This window comes from Pleurodeles waltl, chromosome 10 (assembly GCF_031143425.1).
Source record: "Pleurodeles waltl isolate 20211129_DDA chromosome 10, aPleWal1.hap1.20221129, whole genome shotgun sequence".
In the NCBI taxonomy this organism is placed as follows: domain Eukaryota; kingdom Metazoa; phylum Chordata; class Amphibia; order Caudata; family Salamandridae; genus Pleurodeles; species Pleurodeles waltl.
In genome coordinates this window covers 1,049,557,230-1,049,578,178 of record NC_090449.1, presented here as the reverse complement: position 1 = coordinate 1,049,578,178, position 20,949 = coordinate 1,049,557,230, and the positions used below count along the sequence as shown (strand labels likewise).

The 20,949-nt window shown below is 41.1% G+C and overlaps 1 protein-coding gene across 1 annotated transcript in view; it reads left to right on the top strand.

Moving 5' to 3' along the window:
• Positions 1–19,724, top strand: part of GLOD5 (glyoxalase domain containing 5) — a 29,178-nt gene extending 9,454 nt beyond the window's left edge. The window contains exons 2-4 of the mRNA XM_069212059.1: positions 14,823–14,993; positions 15,783–15,938; positions 18,786–19,724. Of these exons, the coding sequence (XP_069068160.1) occupies positions 14,823–14,993; positions 15,783–15,938; positions 18,786–18,920 (462 nt within the window). The 3' untranslated portion in view covers positions 18,921–19,724. The remainder of the gene's footprint in view (positions 1–14,822; positions 14,994–15,782; positions 15,939–18,785) is intronic.
• The last annotated feature ends 1,225 nt before the right edge of the window (positions 19,725–20,949 follow it).

The window sequence follows — 20,949 nt, the reverse complement described above, 5'->3', positions numbered from 1 at the left end:
CAAACAGGCCAAAAGTGGGGGTAACAAGGCTAGAAAGAGGCTACCTTCTCACACATGACAATAACATTTGATGCAATGTGGGCTACAGAGCATCGCTATAATACAATGTGGAGAATCACCCCATCACATAATCTTTGCTTTTGGTTGGTAGCACTACCTTCCTGCCTATGCGAGTGGGCGTTTCCCTAGAATTGGATTCAGCTCTAGGACTTGATGTCACACTGCTCATACTGGTTCCAGGATCCGAGATTGATCCAGTTTCACCTTGATTGGGAATACCTTGATTACTGATGAAATCATTACTACCATTAAAGATTTCCCTTTCCACACCATAGTCATCCCACAGTCCTATATCTGATTGCAAAACATCCATTCCACTCCCATTATGTTGCCAATTCAAAAGTTTATTACAACGGGCCATCCTACTAAAACGCCAAACCTTGTTATCACTTAACAGTGCTGATCTCTTATGCACTTCCTTAACTTGCATAGGTTCCGAAAACGTGCTACATCCCTTGCCAGCTCTGGGTCCTAGCTTAACGGTAACTCAATCTCCAGGTACAAGGTACACTTCTTTTACTCCATGTCTTCTATTATAATTGTCTTTCTAAGTTTCTTGCATCTTAAGTAAATTGTTCGTCACAACAGAAGGAGACCACCTGCTGCATAGCTTCATAGTCATCCAAGCTTTGTTATCCTTAGTGAAAGGTTTCCTTCCTCTAAGAATCATAAATGGGCTGTAACCAGTTATAGTAGGTGTGATTCTGTATGCCTACAGAGTTTTCCCTAATTCCTTCTCCCAATCTTGCCCAGCATTAATGGCTGCTTGTACACTACCCATTAATACCCTATTGAAACGCTCTACCACTCCATTGCCAGCAGGATGGTAAACTGGAGTGTGCTTCCCATTAATACCATTCCTGGTTAAAAAATCTATAAACTTTTCCGCTGTGAATTGCTGACCATTATCACTCAATATGGATTTAGGTATTCCCTCCCTCAAGAATAATCTTTCCAAAAAGGAAATGATGGCCTTGGTATCCACAGTTCCTGCAACTTAATATTCTGGCCATTTCGAATAATTGTCCATGACTACAATGACATGGTTAGCCACACCCCATTTATCTAAGATAGGTCCCAGAATATCTATTCTGAGATCTTCCCATGGATTTTCTGGGCATCTTCTGTCTCCAAGCAAAGGACGAAACACTGATTGAGCTTTATCAGAGTTGATACACATCACACAATTCCTTACAAACCTTTCTGCATCCATATCCACCCGGGCCACCAATAAGATAACTTAGTCTTCCTTTTAAGTTTAACAATTCCCAGATGACTCTCATGATTTATTTCCAAAACCCTTTGGCTTATCTTGTTGGCTCCCAACACCCTGTCACTTCTGAGAATAAGACCCGTTTCACTAGTGGACAATTCATCTTTAATCTCCCAAAATTTTCTGCATCCTTCCTGCAATTTACTCTTCTCTGGCCACCCATTGATTATATACAATCTTACCGTCTTAAAATCCTCATCTTCCTCGTAACTTGTTTTCCACTCCTTATCTATTATTGCCATGCATCCTTCACTAACTATGGTTACACTGTATTCATCCCAGACATTGCTTACATCTTCATTTAATGGTAGAGGTGAACGACTTAAATAATCAGCAACTTTATTTTTGCTCCCAGACAAATACTCCACATCATATGTGTAATCCATCAACCTGAGTGTCATTCTTGCTATGCGGGGCGTCGCTCTAACTATTACTTTGGAAGTAAGCAGTTTCTCTAGTGGCTTGTGATCCGTTCGTAACATGAATCTGTTTCCCCACAAATACTGCCTGAATTTCTCCATTGCCCAAACTGCTGCTAACATTTCCTTTTCTATGACTGAAATTTTTTCCTCCTGAGGTGACAGGGAGCGAGAAGCTTATGCTATAGTAATCTCTTCTCCTGTCACTGAGATTTGGGTTAATACGGCCCCCTGGCCTTTTCCACTGGCATCAATAGTTACTATAGTATGCACACCAATCTCAAATCCTTGTAAAGGATTAGCATTACATATGTCCTGCTTTATTTTTACAAAATCATCTTGCAATTCCTCATTCCACTTGAACTCTTGTCTATTCCTCAACAATTGTCTTAAGCCATACGTTTTGGTAGCAAAATTCTTTGCAAATTCAAAATAAAATTCTGCAAGACCTAAAAATTATCTAACGTTGTCCTTAGACAAAGGACATGGTGCATTGCTAACAGCTTCAATAATACATTTTTTAGGTGAAATACCCTTTACACCAACTTCATGCCCCAAATATGACACTGATCTCAAGGCAAATTTGCATTTTTTCAATTTAGCCGTAAGCCCTTTATCAGCCAATTTGCTCAACACTTGTTTCAACCTACTATCATGTTCTTGTTTGTCTCGGCCCGTGATTAATATATCATCCTGAAAATACGTTACATACTCCATGCTCCTGAATAATCTGTGCATTAATCAATGGAAAAATGCTGCAACGGAAGCCAGTCCAAATGGCATTTTTACAAATCTGTAACAACCAAAGGGACTAATGAAGGATGTTAAGCTGCAACTGGATGGATGTAACTGAATTTGGTGATAAGCTGCAGTTAGGTCAATGGTGGAAAACCACTTACATCCTTTGGACTTCAATAAGAGCTCATAAATCTTAGTAAGTGTCAACCACAATATTTTTGTTCAAGTGCCTTAAGTCAATGCATAATCTTATGTTCCCATTAGATGTACGCGCAACAACAATCGGAGATAACCACTCTGCACACTCCACAGGTACAATAATTCCTTTTTTCCAAATTATCAAATTCTTCAATATGATTCTTCTTGACACCCACAGGTATGTTCCTGACCTTGTGACAAACCGGTATTGCTCTATCCTTAACACAATTTTATGCATAAACCCACTCAATTTCCCTACACCACCTGAAAATACACTGGGAAATTGACTAACTATGTCTTCCTCCATAGTAGTAGTAGGCTTGCATAAGACCATGACCTGGTCATCACTGTTGGCATTGAGTGTATTCTCAAAGCTCCTTGATCTCTCCATCCCAATACTGAAGGACCCTTTTCCACTACATATAGTTTTCCTAAAGCGTCCCTTCCTTTAAACTGGAATAAAACTTGGGTGTACATCAGTTGGATTCAGTTTATCTCCCAGCACGCTAACAAATTTGTCTTCCCATACTGAACGTTGTGTTATAGTATAAGGAGACCCTGAGTCAGCGACAATTTGTAGTTCAGCTCCCTCAAAAACCATATTACACAAGGGCTTCCTTTTCTTTGTGAAATCCATCACATCCAAAACAGCATCTTCAGTACTGACAATGCCTCCATCACTCAAGAACTTATCACCTCCATCCACTTCTCCTTCATCATTCTCTACAACACATTTAACAGATCCACCTTTGCTTTTCCTTTTCCTGCACACTAAGGCAAAATGGCCAATAATTCCACAGAACGAACACTTGGTTTTATGTGCATGACAATTTTTGGCCTTAGCTTTGTGCCCTCTATTACCACACCTAAAACATACCAAACGTTTGCCTCTCACGTCTAATTTGATTTGTTCCTTTCTCACTGTTTCTCACTGTTTCTCTTTTTGTTTTTTTACTCCACCTTTCTCATATTTCGTTCTATTTTCATTATTGGTGTACACTCTACATACAGAATCTGCTTCACTATTATTTTTGAATGCAGACTTAGCACTGCTTTTTGACATTTCCAAATTTTTTATAATTGCAATAATCTAATTTAAACTTGCAGGATATAGCCAACCTTTTGAAGTGCTGCAACATAATTTTCCACTAACTCAGTTTTAAGTTGTTTCCTTTAAAAGAAATTAAATCTGTCTATAGCGACACACACTGTTGGTTGGTAATACGCATCTACATCCTCCAAAGCATCCTTGAATGCATCTGTACCTGTATCCGGTCTTGTTTTTTTTGTCTATTTGACTATACACCCGTAAGCCCTCAGGACCAAAATTATGCAAAAATATGTTATTTTTCCTAAATGACAAGAACTCTTCACCATTCTCCTCTTCAACAGTGGAAAAATAATTAACTAAGTAGTCTTTCCGATCCGACCATTTCATTTAAGGCTCTCCTCCTCTTGGAAGAAATGGTATGGGTGGATTTAATCCTGTGTTTGATAAACTCATGTTTAGGTGATTGGTTACTGCTAGTTGAACACTTTGCTTGCACACGTAAAGGTTTTAATTTACCCTAACATTCCTGGACAATTCTGATATTGCTTCTAGTTCTTTAATGGTAAGCATACAAATGGTGTACCTATTACTGCACTGTAAAACGTGTATTTGTTTCTTATTTAAAAAAATCATAACAAGCAGGTGTGCGCATCACCAGTGCACATCAATATTATTACGTTCACACCTTCCAGCAAATGTTTATGGTGTGCGTGTACTGATGGTGAAAGTGTGCCAGTACCTGATGTACTGCAAGACAACTATACGCAGTAGGTGTGCGCATCACTGATGTGCGTCAGTGTTAATATTGTTGTTACTCCACCACAATTAAAACCCGTAGGTGTGCGCATCACCGATGCGTGTCAATGTTCATATTGTAATCACTCTTCAATAGAAAGATTCAAGGTGTGCGCATCACCAATACGCTTCCATGCAATCAAGGAACCAACATTACAATTCCTTCCAAGATGGCCGCACATTGACGTCACGACATCACCACACGTTCTTATGCTCCTACACCTTCAGCAAGTTAGTGTTTCACTCTTCTTTGAAGATGGCTGCACATTAACATCCACGTCATTCAAGTTCATCGGAGACTGCAGATCGCGTAACAGTAGCAGTGCATGCAAGGTCATGCAGGATGAGGTTAGACACACACGCGATACGTAATGCACGCGCGTGAAATTACCGTTACATTTGGAAATACTTAATAAAGTCTTAATATATGCTTATTTTGAGTTTGAAGTTCTTCCAGACAAAGTACTTTAATACTTCCTTAGTAACCATCACTGCTTACTTCATTAACGCGTTTCTGGGCGCGAAATTCCTCCAGTTCCAACAGACGGTATCCACGTGTACTCCCCAGTTATATCCGCTGAAACGTGGGTACCGTAGAATGTAGTTCTCCCTCGTCGCCAAATTGTAGCAAAGAAATACTCCAGTAATGAGCTTAAATGTAGTTTGTTGGAGAACAGGTGAAACACGTCCTCTCTCTCCTTGAGCAATTGCCAACCACTCTCTAGAACTTCTTTCCCGTCACCTAGATACAGGTATCCTAGATACCACAGTAATAAACAAAAGGCGGGGATTGGTGAAACAAAGTACTTGCTTAAGATCACACAGGTTGGAGGTAGCAAGTATTAATTCCAGGTTTTCTAGTTTCACTGTGTGCAAATCAGGCACTAACTAGTAATCTTATTTGTCTCTCCTTTTCACCTCTAATGTTAATGCTTTGTTTATAACTTTGTGCACGAGGTTAGTGCGAGAATGCATGCCGAAGCCACACGAAAGCTCAGCTCATGGTTCCAAGAGAACTTTGAGCTGAGCCAGAGTCAGGCATCTGGCTCGAGTCTGTTTTGAGCTTTATTTTTAACCAGTCTGGGCTTTAGTCAGCAGCAGCTTACATGCTGGGATTTTTGAGCACCTGTGTACAATGTTGAAGCAAAACCACAATTCCCAGAATACAGTGCGCTGTTAACTTACAAATCCATAACTGGTTAACATTGTAACAAATGGCCCAATGCCACATGACAGCTATGTGGTATAGGAGGGGAAAAGATGAGTTAGGGCTTTAGAAATTGTCAAATGGTCAATTGCACCGCAGCCTGCTGGGCACACTTTTTTTTTATTTGTGCATTCTGGAACTTGTAGTCCTTAGTTTTTAATGAGGCAAAGATGACTACATATCTCAGAATGCAACAAAACTCTGGCGTGAACAAGTAGTTAATGCATCGACTTGAGCATCCTGAAAGCTATGAAAGTGGTAGGGGTTGGGAGGAGTCATTGTCCTGTGAAGTGCTGCACTGCAGTTTGTTGAACCGGGCCCCGGAATTATTCAGCCATGCCTGGTAGAGGCCTAGCACATAGAAGCAAGGGAGCCCTTTATGTGTAGGGGAAGAGTGTGCCAAAGTGTTGGTTGTAGGCAGGACAGATGAGGGTATTTTGGGCCTTGATACAGTATTCTTTGTCCCCTCTTTATGGTACATTTTTAGGTCGGACGTGCAAGCACTTTTTGGCCTGTTGTAAGTATGTTCTGTGGGCTTTTAACCACGCCCATCACTTTCACTCATTCTTGGGCTTGCCTTTCAAAAATCTCTTGATGTCATTGGTAAATGCTTTACGTTTGTCCTGCCTTGGGGAGATTTTGTTGCTGCCTTGCAGGCTGACCCTGTTACATGGATTATTGCACGATTGCCGATAAACTTCAGCATTGGCAAATATTTTATTTTCTTTTTTTCTCTCCCCTTCCTGCTCCATGGTGACCATTGCGCTCACAGCCCGAACAACGCAAACCCCATCTGTGGTATTGAAGCACTGGTCACATCGTTCACACTGTTACATAATCAGAGTCATTTTTTTTGGATCTCCACTTCACGCTTTATAGCTGTCACATAAACACTTGTAATTGATAAATGCTTTACATAAAAAAACACAGAAATCCTCAAAGCGGCTCTCCCAACACAGCGGGAGAGCCAATTGTACAATATTCACTGCACTTGGGAAACTCATCCCATAATGCTTTGCAGGCCATTACTTTTAGAAAACATTTTTGCCTATTACTAAGCCTGTGGTGGTCCCAGAACAATAGGACCACCACCAAATCACTAACGACAATGTGTTCTTACTGTCTACTTCATCTCTGGGTCCACACACTTGGTTAGTGGGGACTCAAAAATAATAATTCCTCCCATCATTCATTATGTGTTTAAGCTGTCTCATGGGTGGAACTTTTGTTTTACAGCTGGGAGTAGTTTGTGTTATAAGGGCCTTGTTGTAATATCATTGTAGTAGGCCTGTTCAGAAAATGTGTATGGCACTACGTCCTCTAGGGGCTAAATATGTGGTTAAATGACATTACTTTCTGCAATTCTTTTCATGGGGGTATCCTCTCTAGGGGCTAACTATATGGTTACATGATCCTGTTTCTTACAAATGCTATTTCATCGTGGTGTCCTCTAGGGGCTGTTCTAAGCATTACAGTGAACATATCAACGCAGTAAAATATTTGCTGCATGGAAACGTGCCTCACAGTGCTTTGCAGGGCATTATTTTAACAAAACAGTTTTGCTCTTAATTCAGCCTGTGGTGATTCTAGAACAATGGGACCACCTTTAAAACATTCATCACAATGTGATCTTTCAGTTTACATCATCTTTGGGTCCCACACTAAGTTAGTGGGGGGCCCAAAATAATAACCCCCCCCCACCATTCCATGTTTCTCATGGTTGTAAATTTTGTTTAATAGCTCGGAGAAGTTTATGTTTTAAAGTCCTTGTTTGTAATTTCATTGCAGTAGGCCTGCTAGCTCTAAAAATGTGTAATGGGCTATGCCCTAGAGGGATTAAATATATGGTTACAGTGCATTACTTTCTGACATTTTCTTTTTATGTCGTTATGGCCTCCAGGGGCTAACTATATGGTTAAATGACCATGTTTTTTTACAAATGCTATTTTCATTATGGTGTCCTCTAGGGGCAATTCTGAGTATTGCAGTCTAATGCCAAACTTTATTTCTTGATAATGGTTTTTATTGGTTTTACATGGTAATTGTATATGTTTTATTAATATCTCCTTATTGCAGTTATGACCATGATTCAGGCCAACTTAACATCCTTATTACACTATGACTGTTTGAACACTCTTGATATGTTTGGGTGATCCTTCTAGTTGATTTCTCTCATTACTCCTCCGAGGCTGTCTTGTTTCTTTTTTGGGGGGGAATTGTGTTAGCCAGCCACCAGCTCTGATGGTGGGGTGGTGAAAGTGCTGTTCTATTGTAATTAGCATGGCAGATTTAAATTAGGATGCTAAACGGCAACATTTTCATTTTTGGCTGCAGATAGAGGAAGAAGGTAGATGTAAGTGCTTTAGCTATATGCAGGGCCGCTGGAATTGTGTCAGGAAAAGATCAAATTATGAGGCATGGTTGACCACTTTTTGTGGCAAGAAAAGTCCAGTAATGAATTTGCAACGACAAGAGCTCTAACTCAAGCAAACGCGAGACCTATTGCACTGCATGTGCTTGTTTCAGCTACTATGAAATAACTGGGGCTGATGAACGAAGGGCCTTATTAGAAATAATTAATATGTGATGCATGTTAGATTAACCAGTATTTTTGCTTTATTTTATATTTCCATGTTTCGTTTTTTTTCAAAGCACTGTACAAAATGTAGAAAGTAGTGGAAAAGTAAGTGATTCTAAGTAGATAAATTATTTTTTTCCCATGAACTCCCCGACGTATTTAGGTGACTTGTACCGCCTTATGTAGTTCCAGCCGAGATCTTAGTAAACATGTCGATCCAACAGTTGCAACTGTTCTGATGCTCTTAACTTTGTTTTGAGCACTCACAGTCTGGTTCTAGAGTGGCCACTAAATAGAACTGATTCTACTGTCTCGGGTTCCTGGGATCATACTCTAGGTTTTATTGATTTGGGGGGTGTCGGCCCTGGTGTTCAACATGTCTACGTATTGCGACCAGTCTTCTAAATTCTAACAACACATAAATCTGAGTGAATCCTGATGTAATAATAAAATTATGTTTTTGGTGCCTAGATTCAGTGCTATGATATGGGAAGGACATTCATTTTCTGTAAAGAGCCCAACACTGAAACTCACCTCGTCTTGCTATAGAGCGCACCACCTCGCTAAATTATTTGTTCCTTTAGTCAGTTATAACTATCAGTGCCAAGCCCCAAGCCTGGGTTATGGGTCCTCTACAGATTCTACTAATCAGTCAATCAAAGATGGAGACCATAGTTTTCCTTGAATGTTATAAATGAAGATTAACATCAAGATGGTGTAAACAAAGAATGCATGCACACAAAAACCAAATTAATATCAACATCATAAATGTTCCTGAAGTCATTGTAGATGGGCATGCTCTGATGAAGTGTGTGATTAATAACGTAGACTGAGGAGGATTTGAAAAGAACAGTGAAGGATAGCTTTGAAAGTTACACAGAGGAAGGCCACCCTAGAGACAAATCTGTATAGCAGCTGTGAAAGAAACAAAGTCTGAGGATGCATTTTTGTTGACAGACTGGCTCACTCATTGAATTGAATACTTCCCTAGTGGTAATCTGCAGGCCAAATGCAGGCAGAGCAAATTTATTAATCCTTCGTTTCAAGATTGGTGAATTGAGAACCATTAAACTAGATAATAGAAATTGAGATAAATATTGCGACCAAGTTAGGAGTGAACACTCAATACCCAAATAAATGAGAACAAGAACCTGAAGATGATCAAACATAAGTGTTTGACAAATCAAGTAATACCAAAAGAAAAGATATTCTGATGACGTGCCTGAAAAAGGAATTCAGTTGTGAAAAACTGCTTGTCTCTAAGAGTGATCAAGGTATCAACTGGTCACATTAATTGCATGTGCCCTTTTAAACAAAACTCTTTCAGTCTTTTTATACATCCAAGCAAGATCTTCGGTTACAGTGCAGAGTTAAGGTTTGTCTTGGACCCACGGCACCCTCCTCTTCAACTCAACCTGTCCTGGTCGTTGATACAGCCACTTCCCTGCACGTCAAAGCCCAGGGCAGCCGGACCTTCTCCCTCACCACCGCCGACCCTTCTTTAGGCGACACGCCACCTCAAAGCAGCATTTCTTGGGTTTAGACAAACCATGGTCCTGAGGATCAAAGCAGCATGAGATCCTATATACAGCTGGGTAAACATAACCGAGCAGGACACCAAGCACACCTAGTTTGTGTGTGTTACTGCCCCATAGTCTTAGCCTAGTCTCCTCTTTTCTTTGTGTGAGAATATATATGGAGCTATAGCTAATAGTGTATGGTTAACTAACACGACAATTGCACTCCTACCGGGGGTGTGGACTGCCTATTGCCTGACAATCAATAATATTTTTTGGGTGAAGGACAAAACCTCATGATTATTTTGCCTCTAAACAAGCAAGCCCAGTCCATGCAGCACAAACCCTTTCACTGCCAGTTTACAGTTCTACGTTATGAAAAGATGGAGCTGGCAAGTAACAGGTGCTCTGTTCATCCAGAAAGTAAATGAGCAATAAAGAAGCCTTTAAATCTTGTTTTTATCTTGTCACATTTGCTGTAGTTCAGAGACAGGGGTCAAATGTCAGCTTATGCCTTCTTTCAAACTGATATTTATTTTATCCTTTAGCTTGGTGTTTACTTTTCTTTCTCCAACTGAAAAGTTAGAGGAGTTTGTAAAGTGAACTGTGTGACAAAATTGTGAAGCAAAAAGGCTGTTGGATGTCAGTTCTTTTGTAGCACACAACATTTGAATAGATTGAAAATGAACAGTACAATATTTCAAATATATATCAGTAATTTGGAAGGCACCATTTTGTAACTCAGAAGTGTGATGGAAACAAAGGTTTAAATAGGATAAAAACAAAATCAGAACATTTTACTTGGTGATTTGCAGCGATAAATATTTTCAAGAACATGATTTCCAAACTTTATTGTTTATATCCTAAAAAGCTTTATATGTAAACTGCGTGTCTGTGGGAAATTATGTGGCCATTTTGCTAGAAAATCTGCTGATTGTAAATGACAGTGCCCTACCATAGCTTGCGTTTGTAGTTTATTTATTAAAAGTGAGTTTTTTTTCAACATGAACTGAGAAACATCCCTCGCCCTGCCCTGATGATAATGCTGTTTGATGAACTAAGAAGCAAGTAAAGGGTCATGTGTACCCTGTATGTGGCTAGATTTGTATTATACACACAGCAAAGGTTTAATCTATTAATTTAAGCAAGAGAGTTGTTTTGTACTGCTGAAATGCTGAACTTGCATGTTTTAAGGTGCTTTCATATGCGATAGTGAAGAAAAAAGCTGCTCTGCAAAATAAAAAATATTTACCCTGGATCACATAATTTGAGACAAGTTTAAGGGTCAAAATCATTACAGTTAGGTTTGATCGACTAGTCAAGTCACTAGACCTATAGGTCTAGTTGGTGATTTTTTTTTTTTTGAGGCCTAAACTACAGAAGTACATATATATTTCAACCCCCATCCTGGGCGTACATGAGGCATACAGAAACAGACGACAGCAGAAAAACCATCGCCTATGTCTCTATACGGACTCCACGCCAGAAACAACAAAAAACTCACCCGCAAATTGCAAAACATCCAGAACGCCGCCACCAGACTAGTCCTCGACCTACCCCGACACTGCCACATCTCGCAACACCTGCGCACACGGCACTGGCTCCCCATAGGGAAAAGAATCACTTTCAAGATCCTCACTACGCACACAAAGCCCTCCACAACACTGGACCAGCCTACCTGAACCAGAGACTCAACTTTCACGTACCCCACAGGGTCCTACGCTCTGGCCAGCTCTCTCTCGCAGAAGTACCCTGCATCAGAAAAACCAGGACAGGAGGACGCTCCTTTTCCTACCTCGCAGCCACCGCCTGGAACGCCCTACCCATCCATATCAGACAAACCACCTCCCTCCACAGCTTCACAAAGGAACAGAAGACATGGCTTTTTTAAACCACTTCACTGGTATACACTCCTCCCCCACCCCCAATTGCCTTGAGACCCTAAAGGGTGAGTAGCTGTGCTTTATAAGCACCGATTGATTGAATGATTAACAGACAGAGCAGCATCCCAACCATTCCAGCCTCTTAGCCTCATGTACAAGCTGGCATCCAGGATGCTCAGTGCTCCTGGATCCATCTTGCTTGAGTTCTTGGCATTATGCCATTCACACTTCATCCAGTGTCCATCCTCCCCAGATCTTCTCAAACTTTTTCAGGCAACGCATCCCAGCATACAATCCCTTTTTCATTAGAAGGCACGTATCCATCCCCAGGTCCCGTCTTCTGTTACAGCAGCTGTCCCGCTGCCCCGCTTTTGGGCAAGGTCTCTCTTCGCTGTAACAAATCCAAGATTTATTAATATTCGTTTATAGGACATCGCATCCCAATCTTTAAAAATCCTGGGACGCTTCCGCCTCAATGGGAGCGTCTGTATCCATGCAGTCCAATTCGGAAATGTGGGGCGCAGTCCAACATTATGGATATGTGATATGTGAAAGAGGATTGCCTGCCACTCTCTAAATACATGCAGACGTATTAAAGCAAGAATCATGATTAAAATGTTTACAAAAATATGCAACTAGAAAAATACGTTTTGCTAAATGGGTCCAACTTTGAATACCATTTCTTTGAGACACAATTTTGTAAAAAAGTGTTTGACGCATACTAATTAAAAAACAAAGAAAGCCCCATAACTGCACTCGCGGGTATCTGTCCTTTAATTAGTGCAGATTTACAACTTTCAGGAATTCGCAAGAGTTCATAGAAGTAGGCCTGGAAAAAAATACACCTAGAAAACTTCTGTGATATACATTTTCTCATGAACCGTTCTGCACATGCATATTTTCTCATGCACAAATTAGCTGAACGACTGCAAATCCCCCCTCCCCCCCCCCACTATGAAAAACGTTTTGTTTCACTCCTGCTTTTATGAGCAGTGAATTCCCAACCTTTTCCAAAGTGGAGAGAGATTGCAGAGGTGTGAGTGAACACCTTTAAATGTGCGTTTGTGGTGTGCACAGACTCTCAGGTCCTCCCAACCTTGAAACTGCCTCTTCCCGCTTGGTTCAACCCCTTGCCCCAGTTACGAGGTTCACAGTACTTGAGAGTTGTAACCAGTATCAATAGGTTTCATCCCATCATGAACATGCAATTACAAGTTTATCAACATGGAATGGGGAATAACTGGGCCGACCTGTTTTTCCAGACAGAGTTACACATGGTGTTCTTATTTCTTTGGCTACTGTTGGTGACATTAATCGCCTGCCCCAGGCAGGTCTAAGCGTGAGAAGTGGGCTGCTGCAGGGCGAGGGGAAGGAGTGAGGATGGTGGGCAGGGTAAGAGGGGGCCTGGGAGACTGTAGTCTGATGGGTGGAGCATTACATTCTACTCACCCTGCCGTGTCTGAGGGTTGGGCGGGTGCAGAAGAAAAGCTTTAGGCTTCACAGCAGCTGCGACCTGTAGCAATTTTATTGGCTGGATTTTCTAGTCGATAAAATATGGTTCCCTTGGTATTGCACCACGTAAACGTGAGTTCAGGAACATCGGCCCACTCATGGCTGAGCGGAATACTGATCCACTCATATTCAGGGGGCAATATAGATTCACAGAAAGGTAGCAAAATCAGGACATTTCTGGAATCCACAACCTGATATTAAATTAACCCAGACACAATCAAATACACTATTATCAGAGCTTTTAAACTGCCATAACTTTTCATTCTTTGAATGGCACCACAAGGGACAAATTGTTGCATTTTTTTTTTTTTATTTTTTTTTTTTTTTTTACAGGACAAGTAGATTTCCGGAGTATACCATCCCTTGGACAAGTAGATATTTTATAAAATTACACACCCCTGTCCTCCAGCTTGCTAATTTCATGTCTTCTGCTACCCTTGTTGCCTCCACTTATTGCAAACCTCTGCCATTGCTCTGACTCTAAAGTTCCATCATGGATGCCCTATACAGGTATGGCTCCATAGAATTTGAAGTCAGATGTGTGATGGCCTGCCAATATAAGCCACATTGTGGCTGCAGCCTCACACACTCACTATGGCCTCTACTCAGGCTGTGAACTTAGAGATGACCCTCCAAGTGAGGTTCTTGAGGGAGAAAGCAGCCGGATGAAGGCCCTTGAGGAGCAGCTGAAGACCGATGACGAAACATCAGCCGGTGGTTGGGAACAAGAAAACAAGGCCTCACCGTGAAAAATATACAGCGTTTCACACAGCAGAATACAAATGTGTATGAATACACTTCGTGCAATAAAAAGATTACATCTTTTATTCTGCTCTTTCCAGCTATGTACCACCTCCCCCCCCCGGTGATTAGAGAACCTTAGAGATAGATGTGTGTTTTATTTTCTGTTGTGTTGTGTTTTATTTTGTGTGCACATTGTCGTGCTGCTGGAAATATAATTTCCGTTCAAAAGCAGACCCTACGAAGAATCTATCACTCTCCTGCTTAAATAACAGGTGTTAGAGTAAGACATTTGTCCTTCATTCACTCTAACTCTTCCTTATCAATCATGGAAGAATGATGAGCAGAATGAGCCCTTCCAGAATCAAAACCTCCAATTTTAGCAGGAATAGCTTAATTAACTAAACTATAATTTCAGCTTAGACATCAGATCTTTAACACCATATTGTTTTGGGGTTACCAGCATGACCATCTATGTGAGTATGATATCACTATTTCTACATTGATAAATACCTGAGACCATCCTCATACGCACAGCCCCAACATCCCCCAGTCGTTACACCTGAAAGACCAAGCCTGGGCAGCCTCGACATGTTACTTTTGTTACTTTCTCTAGTTGTATTTTTCCACTTCGTGCATTGCACTTGTGTATGATCCTCCAGCCACTTGGATGTATCATGTATTTGCAATGTAAAACGTGTAAAAAAAATTCTTTCTGACTTCTTCACCATTCAGTTCACTTACTTTGATGCCCTTGTTTCTTCCTACCCTTTTTTACTCTCATCTCCCTTTCTCCTCTCCTCTTGTATTACACACTCCCCAACGTTATTCTTCTGTTTTTACTTCACAGCCTCATCTCCATGGACTCCACAGGTCCTCCTTGCCTTCCAGGTGGTACAGTGGGGGGTCTCCACCCTTCCGCATTCATCGTTTAGACCATTTGGTGCTCACTGTGAAGAGTCTGGAGAAAACAATCAATTTCTACTCTCGAGTCCTTGGCATGGAAGTGGTCACCTTCAAGGTACTGCTGAGTTTCCTTCACAGTCTTGGGACACTATTGGGCAATGCCTTCCCCTTTTTCTAGATAGCATCCCAGATTGAATCTTTAGCTAGTAAGGTAAGGATTGGACTTGTGAGGCTGGTGTTATGGATACAGGGTGATGGCTATGACCACTGGAGCAGAACCAACTCATGCATGCATAGTTCTACTCAATTCTCTAATGCCGACCCTTCTCCAATAACTAGCCCCTCCCCCTCTTGCAGCAGCAGACTAATAGTCCTCCCTTGAAGCAGCTTGACTTTTCGCCTTACTCTTTCTTGCAACTTTCAGACCACTGATTTCTCCTTCCACCACAGGACCAGTGAACCTACATCTTGAAGCCACCATCCTGCTGGTCCACCCCTGCAACCACCAGATTGATAGTTCCCTTCTTGCAACTTCTACACTGGTTCATCACCCTTGCAACCTAACGACCAACCAGCTCTTTCTCCCTATTGATACCACTTAACCAGTGACCCCAGCTTGTAACTACCAGGCCAGTTCCATCTTTGTGCAACCGTAGACCAGGTTTGGCCTTGCCACACTAATAACAAGGATGTTTTTGCTCTCTCTCCTACCATGTGCCCGCACCAAACATTAATGACTTTCCGATAGCATAAGACCATGGGAGGGATTATTGCTGCCATGTTTGACACTGATGCATGAGGCCTGCCATAGAATTGCTCTCCTCATTAGCTTGAAATTCTTTCTAACCTACCACGACTGGGGGCTTTCTTAGCGTCTTTTTTATTACTGTTACCTTGTTTGCAGGGAAACCGGAAGGCATTAAGTTTCGGGAACCAGAAGTTCAACCTTCATGAATGTGGGAAAGAGTTTGAGCCAAAAGCTCATCAGCCCACCCCGGGCTCCATCGACCTCTGCCTGATCACCAAGACTCCGTTGAGCACAGTCCTGGAGCACCTTGAGGTCTGTGCAAGGGGCAGTGATTGTTGCAAATTAATTCACATGTGAAATGCTGGTTCTACTTGAAAAGCGTTGCAGGTCCCTGGGTGAAGCCCCTACAGATCTCAGGATAACATACTGCTCCAAGTGTCTCCTTGTATAATTTAAGTGACGGCTTGATTTGATTTCTAAAACTGACTTTTTGGTATGTTTTTTTTTCATATATATATATAAGTGATTAGTTGGTTTAGTTCCCCTTTCCATACATTTAATTGTGTCCTATATGTACTAATTTCATTTTGTTTGCAGACATCTTGCTTTTCAGCTCTTTAATTCACTGTGGATATTCCTTCCTGTGGCTGCTCCTTCTGTTATAGCTCTAACTTGCGTACTCCTTAGTGTCTGTAAAAGTAGCGTAGCCTAACACTGGGTAGCACCCCTGTGCTGCATTTGTTGTCCACTCTCTCTTCTCTGCTTTAAAACCTCTTTATAATGCCACCTTCTTGCTGCTCCCCTCCTTCCATTACTTTACGTTTCCTTTTGCCCATGCCCTTCATCATTCCACCTTCTTGTTGGTCCTCCTTCTCCAGTATTGTCTGATGAACACACCTCTACCCATAAAGCCATGAGGGAGAGGTTGTGACGTAATGGCCTGAGCTGCCGACTACGGAGCTAGGATAACCAGGTTCTAGTCTCGGCGTCGGCTCAACATCCTGTGGTTCTGGGCAAATCACTTAATCCCCCCGTGCCTACAATTCAGCACCTTGAGACCCTCACGGGTGATTTGCTGCACTTTACAAATCCAGGATTTATTTATTGCCGGTGGTTTGTAGGTCTTCCAATATGCCTCTCCCATTGCATCTCCTGTCCTTTGTTCACCAGCTCCTGCCAGCCTACACCTACTTCCGCCCTCTTCCCATCTTGCTGTACATCTGCTCCTCCTTACTCTTCCCCTTGTTGCCAACCAAAATGACTTCATGTGGAACTAAGACTACCATTGGAAGAATGAATATTGCAATGCCCAAGTGACCCATGTCCATCATCTCTGGTTTGAGAACTCTCCATGGTTTTAACTCAAGTTCAATAGGTCTTGAAGGGTAGAAGCAGTCATAATAGACTCAGCTTCTAAAAAAACACACCATTCTTTCTACTTTAGGGCTAAAACCGTACGTCCCAGAAAAGTGTTTGTGGTAAAAGGATCCGAATTTGCTGGTCTCCTTTAATTTCGGGACGACAAGGTATGGTGGTATATCCCTCCCAGACCCTCGGAGTACAGTGATGGGATGAGCATCCTCTTGAGCTAAGGATGGTGTACTGTACTGAAGTTCAGAAAGAGTCTAAAAACTTTCTTTGTCGATTTTCCTTTGGTATGGCTGGTATTCGTGTCATGACCCGGATAATGCCAGGTTTAATCGCATCACAAATTGAAAAATATTATTCATAGGCAAGGAGTTCATTTGAATTGTATATTTCTGTAAAACATTTGTGTTCCATTTTTAAGGCTTTCTTAAATCCTAATCCCTGGGGTTTGTTTTCTAAAAATCACCAGCAAACACTGCTGGGCCTAATAACATCGATTTCACTAGTGTCTGAGAAGTTTTGGACCATGCTTTCCTGACTACATATACTGATTTCGCCGTGGTACAATTTTGCATAATTTTCACCCTTTTTTAACCAACTGGTGTACAATATACTGTTGGCACTGTTCAGTAGATGAAAAGTCTTGCCAGATTTGCATTTAATATTTTTGGATTTTTTAAAACATACATTTTCTAATATTTTGTGGACACACGTCTTCGGACATTTAGGACAAGTGGGTTGTTTGCCCCGCGGTGTGAGACTGAATTCTCTACTGTTAGTCTATATGTGTCTGTTTCCAAAGGATGTGGAGCTCCTCTGCGCTCTTTCAGGTCTGAGTTTGTCTCTAAAGGATGCTTCGTCTGTTCTCTTTTAAGCCTGTTTCCATCTGTATGTGGTATTTCTTGTGTTTCTCTTGTAAGTTAATCTGTATCTACTGTTTATAAGGCATCTACAATAAGGCATCTTCTAGCTCCTTAAGTGGGGGCTGCTACTGGGCCATGGGCTGGTGACGCTGGTCCCACTTAAACATACATTACTTCTTTATGGGCCTCTTCTGTCTTCAGGTCTGCAGACAAAATGCATATAAGTAACATTGTTATAGCAGTGCAAGAAAGAGAGTGGTGGGTTGTGGGCTGGCACACACTTGAAGTAAACGGAAAAGAGAAAGCCTTAAAATATGCCAAAAAAAGAGAGTGGGACGCATTAAAAAAGAGCACGAGAGGGAAATGTAAGAAAGAAAAGGGGTGGTGATGGAAAAGGGAAGGAAAGAACAAGAGGAGGAAGGAATGGTAAAATGAGACGTGAAGGAAAATAGCTGAAGGGTAGGATGGAATGGTGAAAAATAAAAGAATGAAAAGGATGGATATATGAAACGGTAAAAGGCTGAATCGGAGAGTTCAATGATCGACAGGTGAAAGGGTGAATGGGTGGATGAATGGACAGATGGAGAAGAGTGAAAGGGTGGATGGTAGAAAAGATGCCTGGATGGACACAAGATTAATATTTAGAGAGGTGAGAAGATAGGGGTGAGGAGATGGATGAATGGAAAATAGTAAATTAGATTGGGGTGGGCAGTTGGATGGAAGAATGGAGGGATGGACAGATGAATAGATGCAAGGGTGAATGAATGGATGGAAGATGAAAGTGTGAGAGGAACTCTTCTGAGGAGGGCCGCGCCAGGTTTACTCACTTTGTATGCTTAGTGTAATTAAAGGTGTGTTTCGGGGGGAGGGTATTTTAACTTCTGCCTATTCCCTTTGGCGCCTAACTTCTGCCTTCGTTCTCTTCTAGGCTTGTGGCGTGGCGATAGAAGAAGGCCCGGTGGCACGCACTGGTGCTATCGGTGAGATCACGTCCATTTACTTTAGGGATCCAGATCACAACCTAATAGAAATCTCTAACTACCATGAAGAAAGCCATGAATAACCAAGGCCAGCCACATATAGACAGAATAACACAGAGCAGTCATTCATGGATATCTGAGAATGCCTTGATCAGAAACCCCCCCTTGAATTGCCAGGTGTTTGCTCACTCCTCAAGGGCTCTACTCTTATCATCTTAATTTTATGAATCTTACCTAGCCTGACAACCAGCTCTCTCGGACTTCTGAATTGCTAATTCATTGACTGCAGAATCAAAACAAGTATATATTTCCATTCTGAATGCCATTAGAATCTGGATCAACTTCCCCATCAACTGTGCCCACCCTACTTCATATCTGAAAGGACCTGAAGGGGCATCCCTTCATAGGGCACTACCACCACAAAGGATTGGGACCTGCATCTACCCTGCCTCTTGGTAAATGATCATGAATTGTACCTTGAAGCTCGTGATGAGTGCTCTGCACTCTGGTGCTGTTCTATGTTGGTGCTATACAACTATCACTACATACACACATATATTAAATTGTGTCCCTGATGTCTAAACAGAGTGCTCTTAAAAGAACTAAGGGCCTGATTTGTATGTTGGCGGACGGCTTACTCTGTCACAATGGTGACGGATATCCCGTCTGCCGAAACATAATACCCACTATTTCCTATGGGATTTATATTTTGGCGGATGGTGATGGGATTTATATTTCGACGGACAGGACATCCATCGCCGTTGTGACTAGATCTTAAGATGGCAAATGTTTTGTGGCTAGATAACATCTGATTTTTATTCTGTACAATTAAAAGCAGTATCTTTTATAATCTATGCACCATCATTAAATATTTCTATGCTGACAAAGATGTTTTATTGTTCTGTGTTGTGTGTGTGATTGGCTCCTCAGTTGTTTCAAAAGTTTCCAAATCCAGCAGTCGTGGTTTATGTGCCCCTGCACCGAACAAGTACCCAAAGTTCTATCAATCTTACTGCCAACTCCGATAGCTGTGACTGCTTACAACCAATACATAAAAATAAAAAACACTGCAATTGTGTACATGTTGCACTGATGGTATAAAACAAATCATGCAATCAAAAAAGTCTCCAACACTTCATTTCTATTTTCTCTGTCTTTTATTCATAAACAATTTTCTTTTCCCATCATGAATAGAAACCAACTAATGTGTTTCGCTCCCCACAGAAGAACTTCATCAGAGCCTGAAAAACACTTATAAATATTCATCACCCACCATACTAAAAAATACACACCAAATGCACTCTATGTCACAATATTCTATGTATTTTGCAAAACTTTGGTTAAAATTGAATCAACCTAGATTCATTGCCAAACATGTATAACTGACCAATGAAAAGCTGTACATCCTTGTAGGTATAATCATATCAAACATTCCCTATTCTATTCTCTGGACAATTGTCTCACATCTGTTCACTTAACTTCCTAGTACATAATTTTACATTTTATTGACGTCAACAAGATCACTTACATTTTATGATGTTTGTATACAATTCAGAAGTCAAATATCATTTCTTTTCAACTTTTTCCTTTGCCATTCCTTTCATTGTTCAATGAAACAAATATTCTGTTACAATTAACATATGTGAATTTTTTATATGTGTTCTCACTAGTTGCCCCAGTGCTTAATAGTTTCTTGTTGATTACATGAGATCACAGTTTTTAGAAGACTAGCATTAAGAAACCTTTATTTTTCTCAGATAGCATGTTGCTAGACAATTCAATGTGCAAGAACCTTCTCGAACTAAGGGCCAGATGTAGCAAAGGTTTTTACCCATTCTGTGTCTATGGGAAAAAGTGTTCCTACATATGGCCCATAAGATGACTGGCAAACAACCATGCTATAATTCCCATGAAACGAACTTTAACTGAAGGGTATCATTCACCGTATTTAAAGGACAAGGTTAAGTAAATCATCGCTTGCATTATCTATTAAAAATTATATCAAAACAACCACTCTGTTCACAATTAGTGCTTTGGGGTTTAACAGTTGTTTCAGCCGGTGAAGTGGATTGTTTCTACTGAGCTCCAATCATCATCATCAACATAACAATA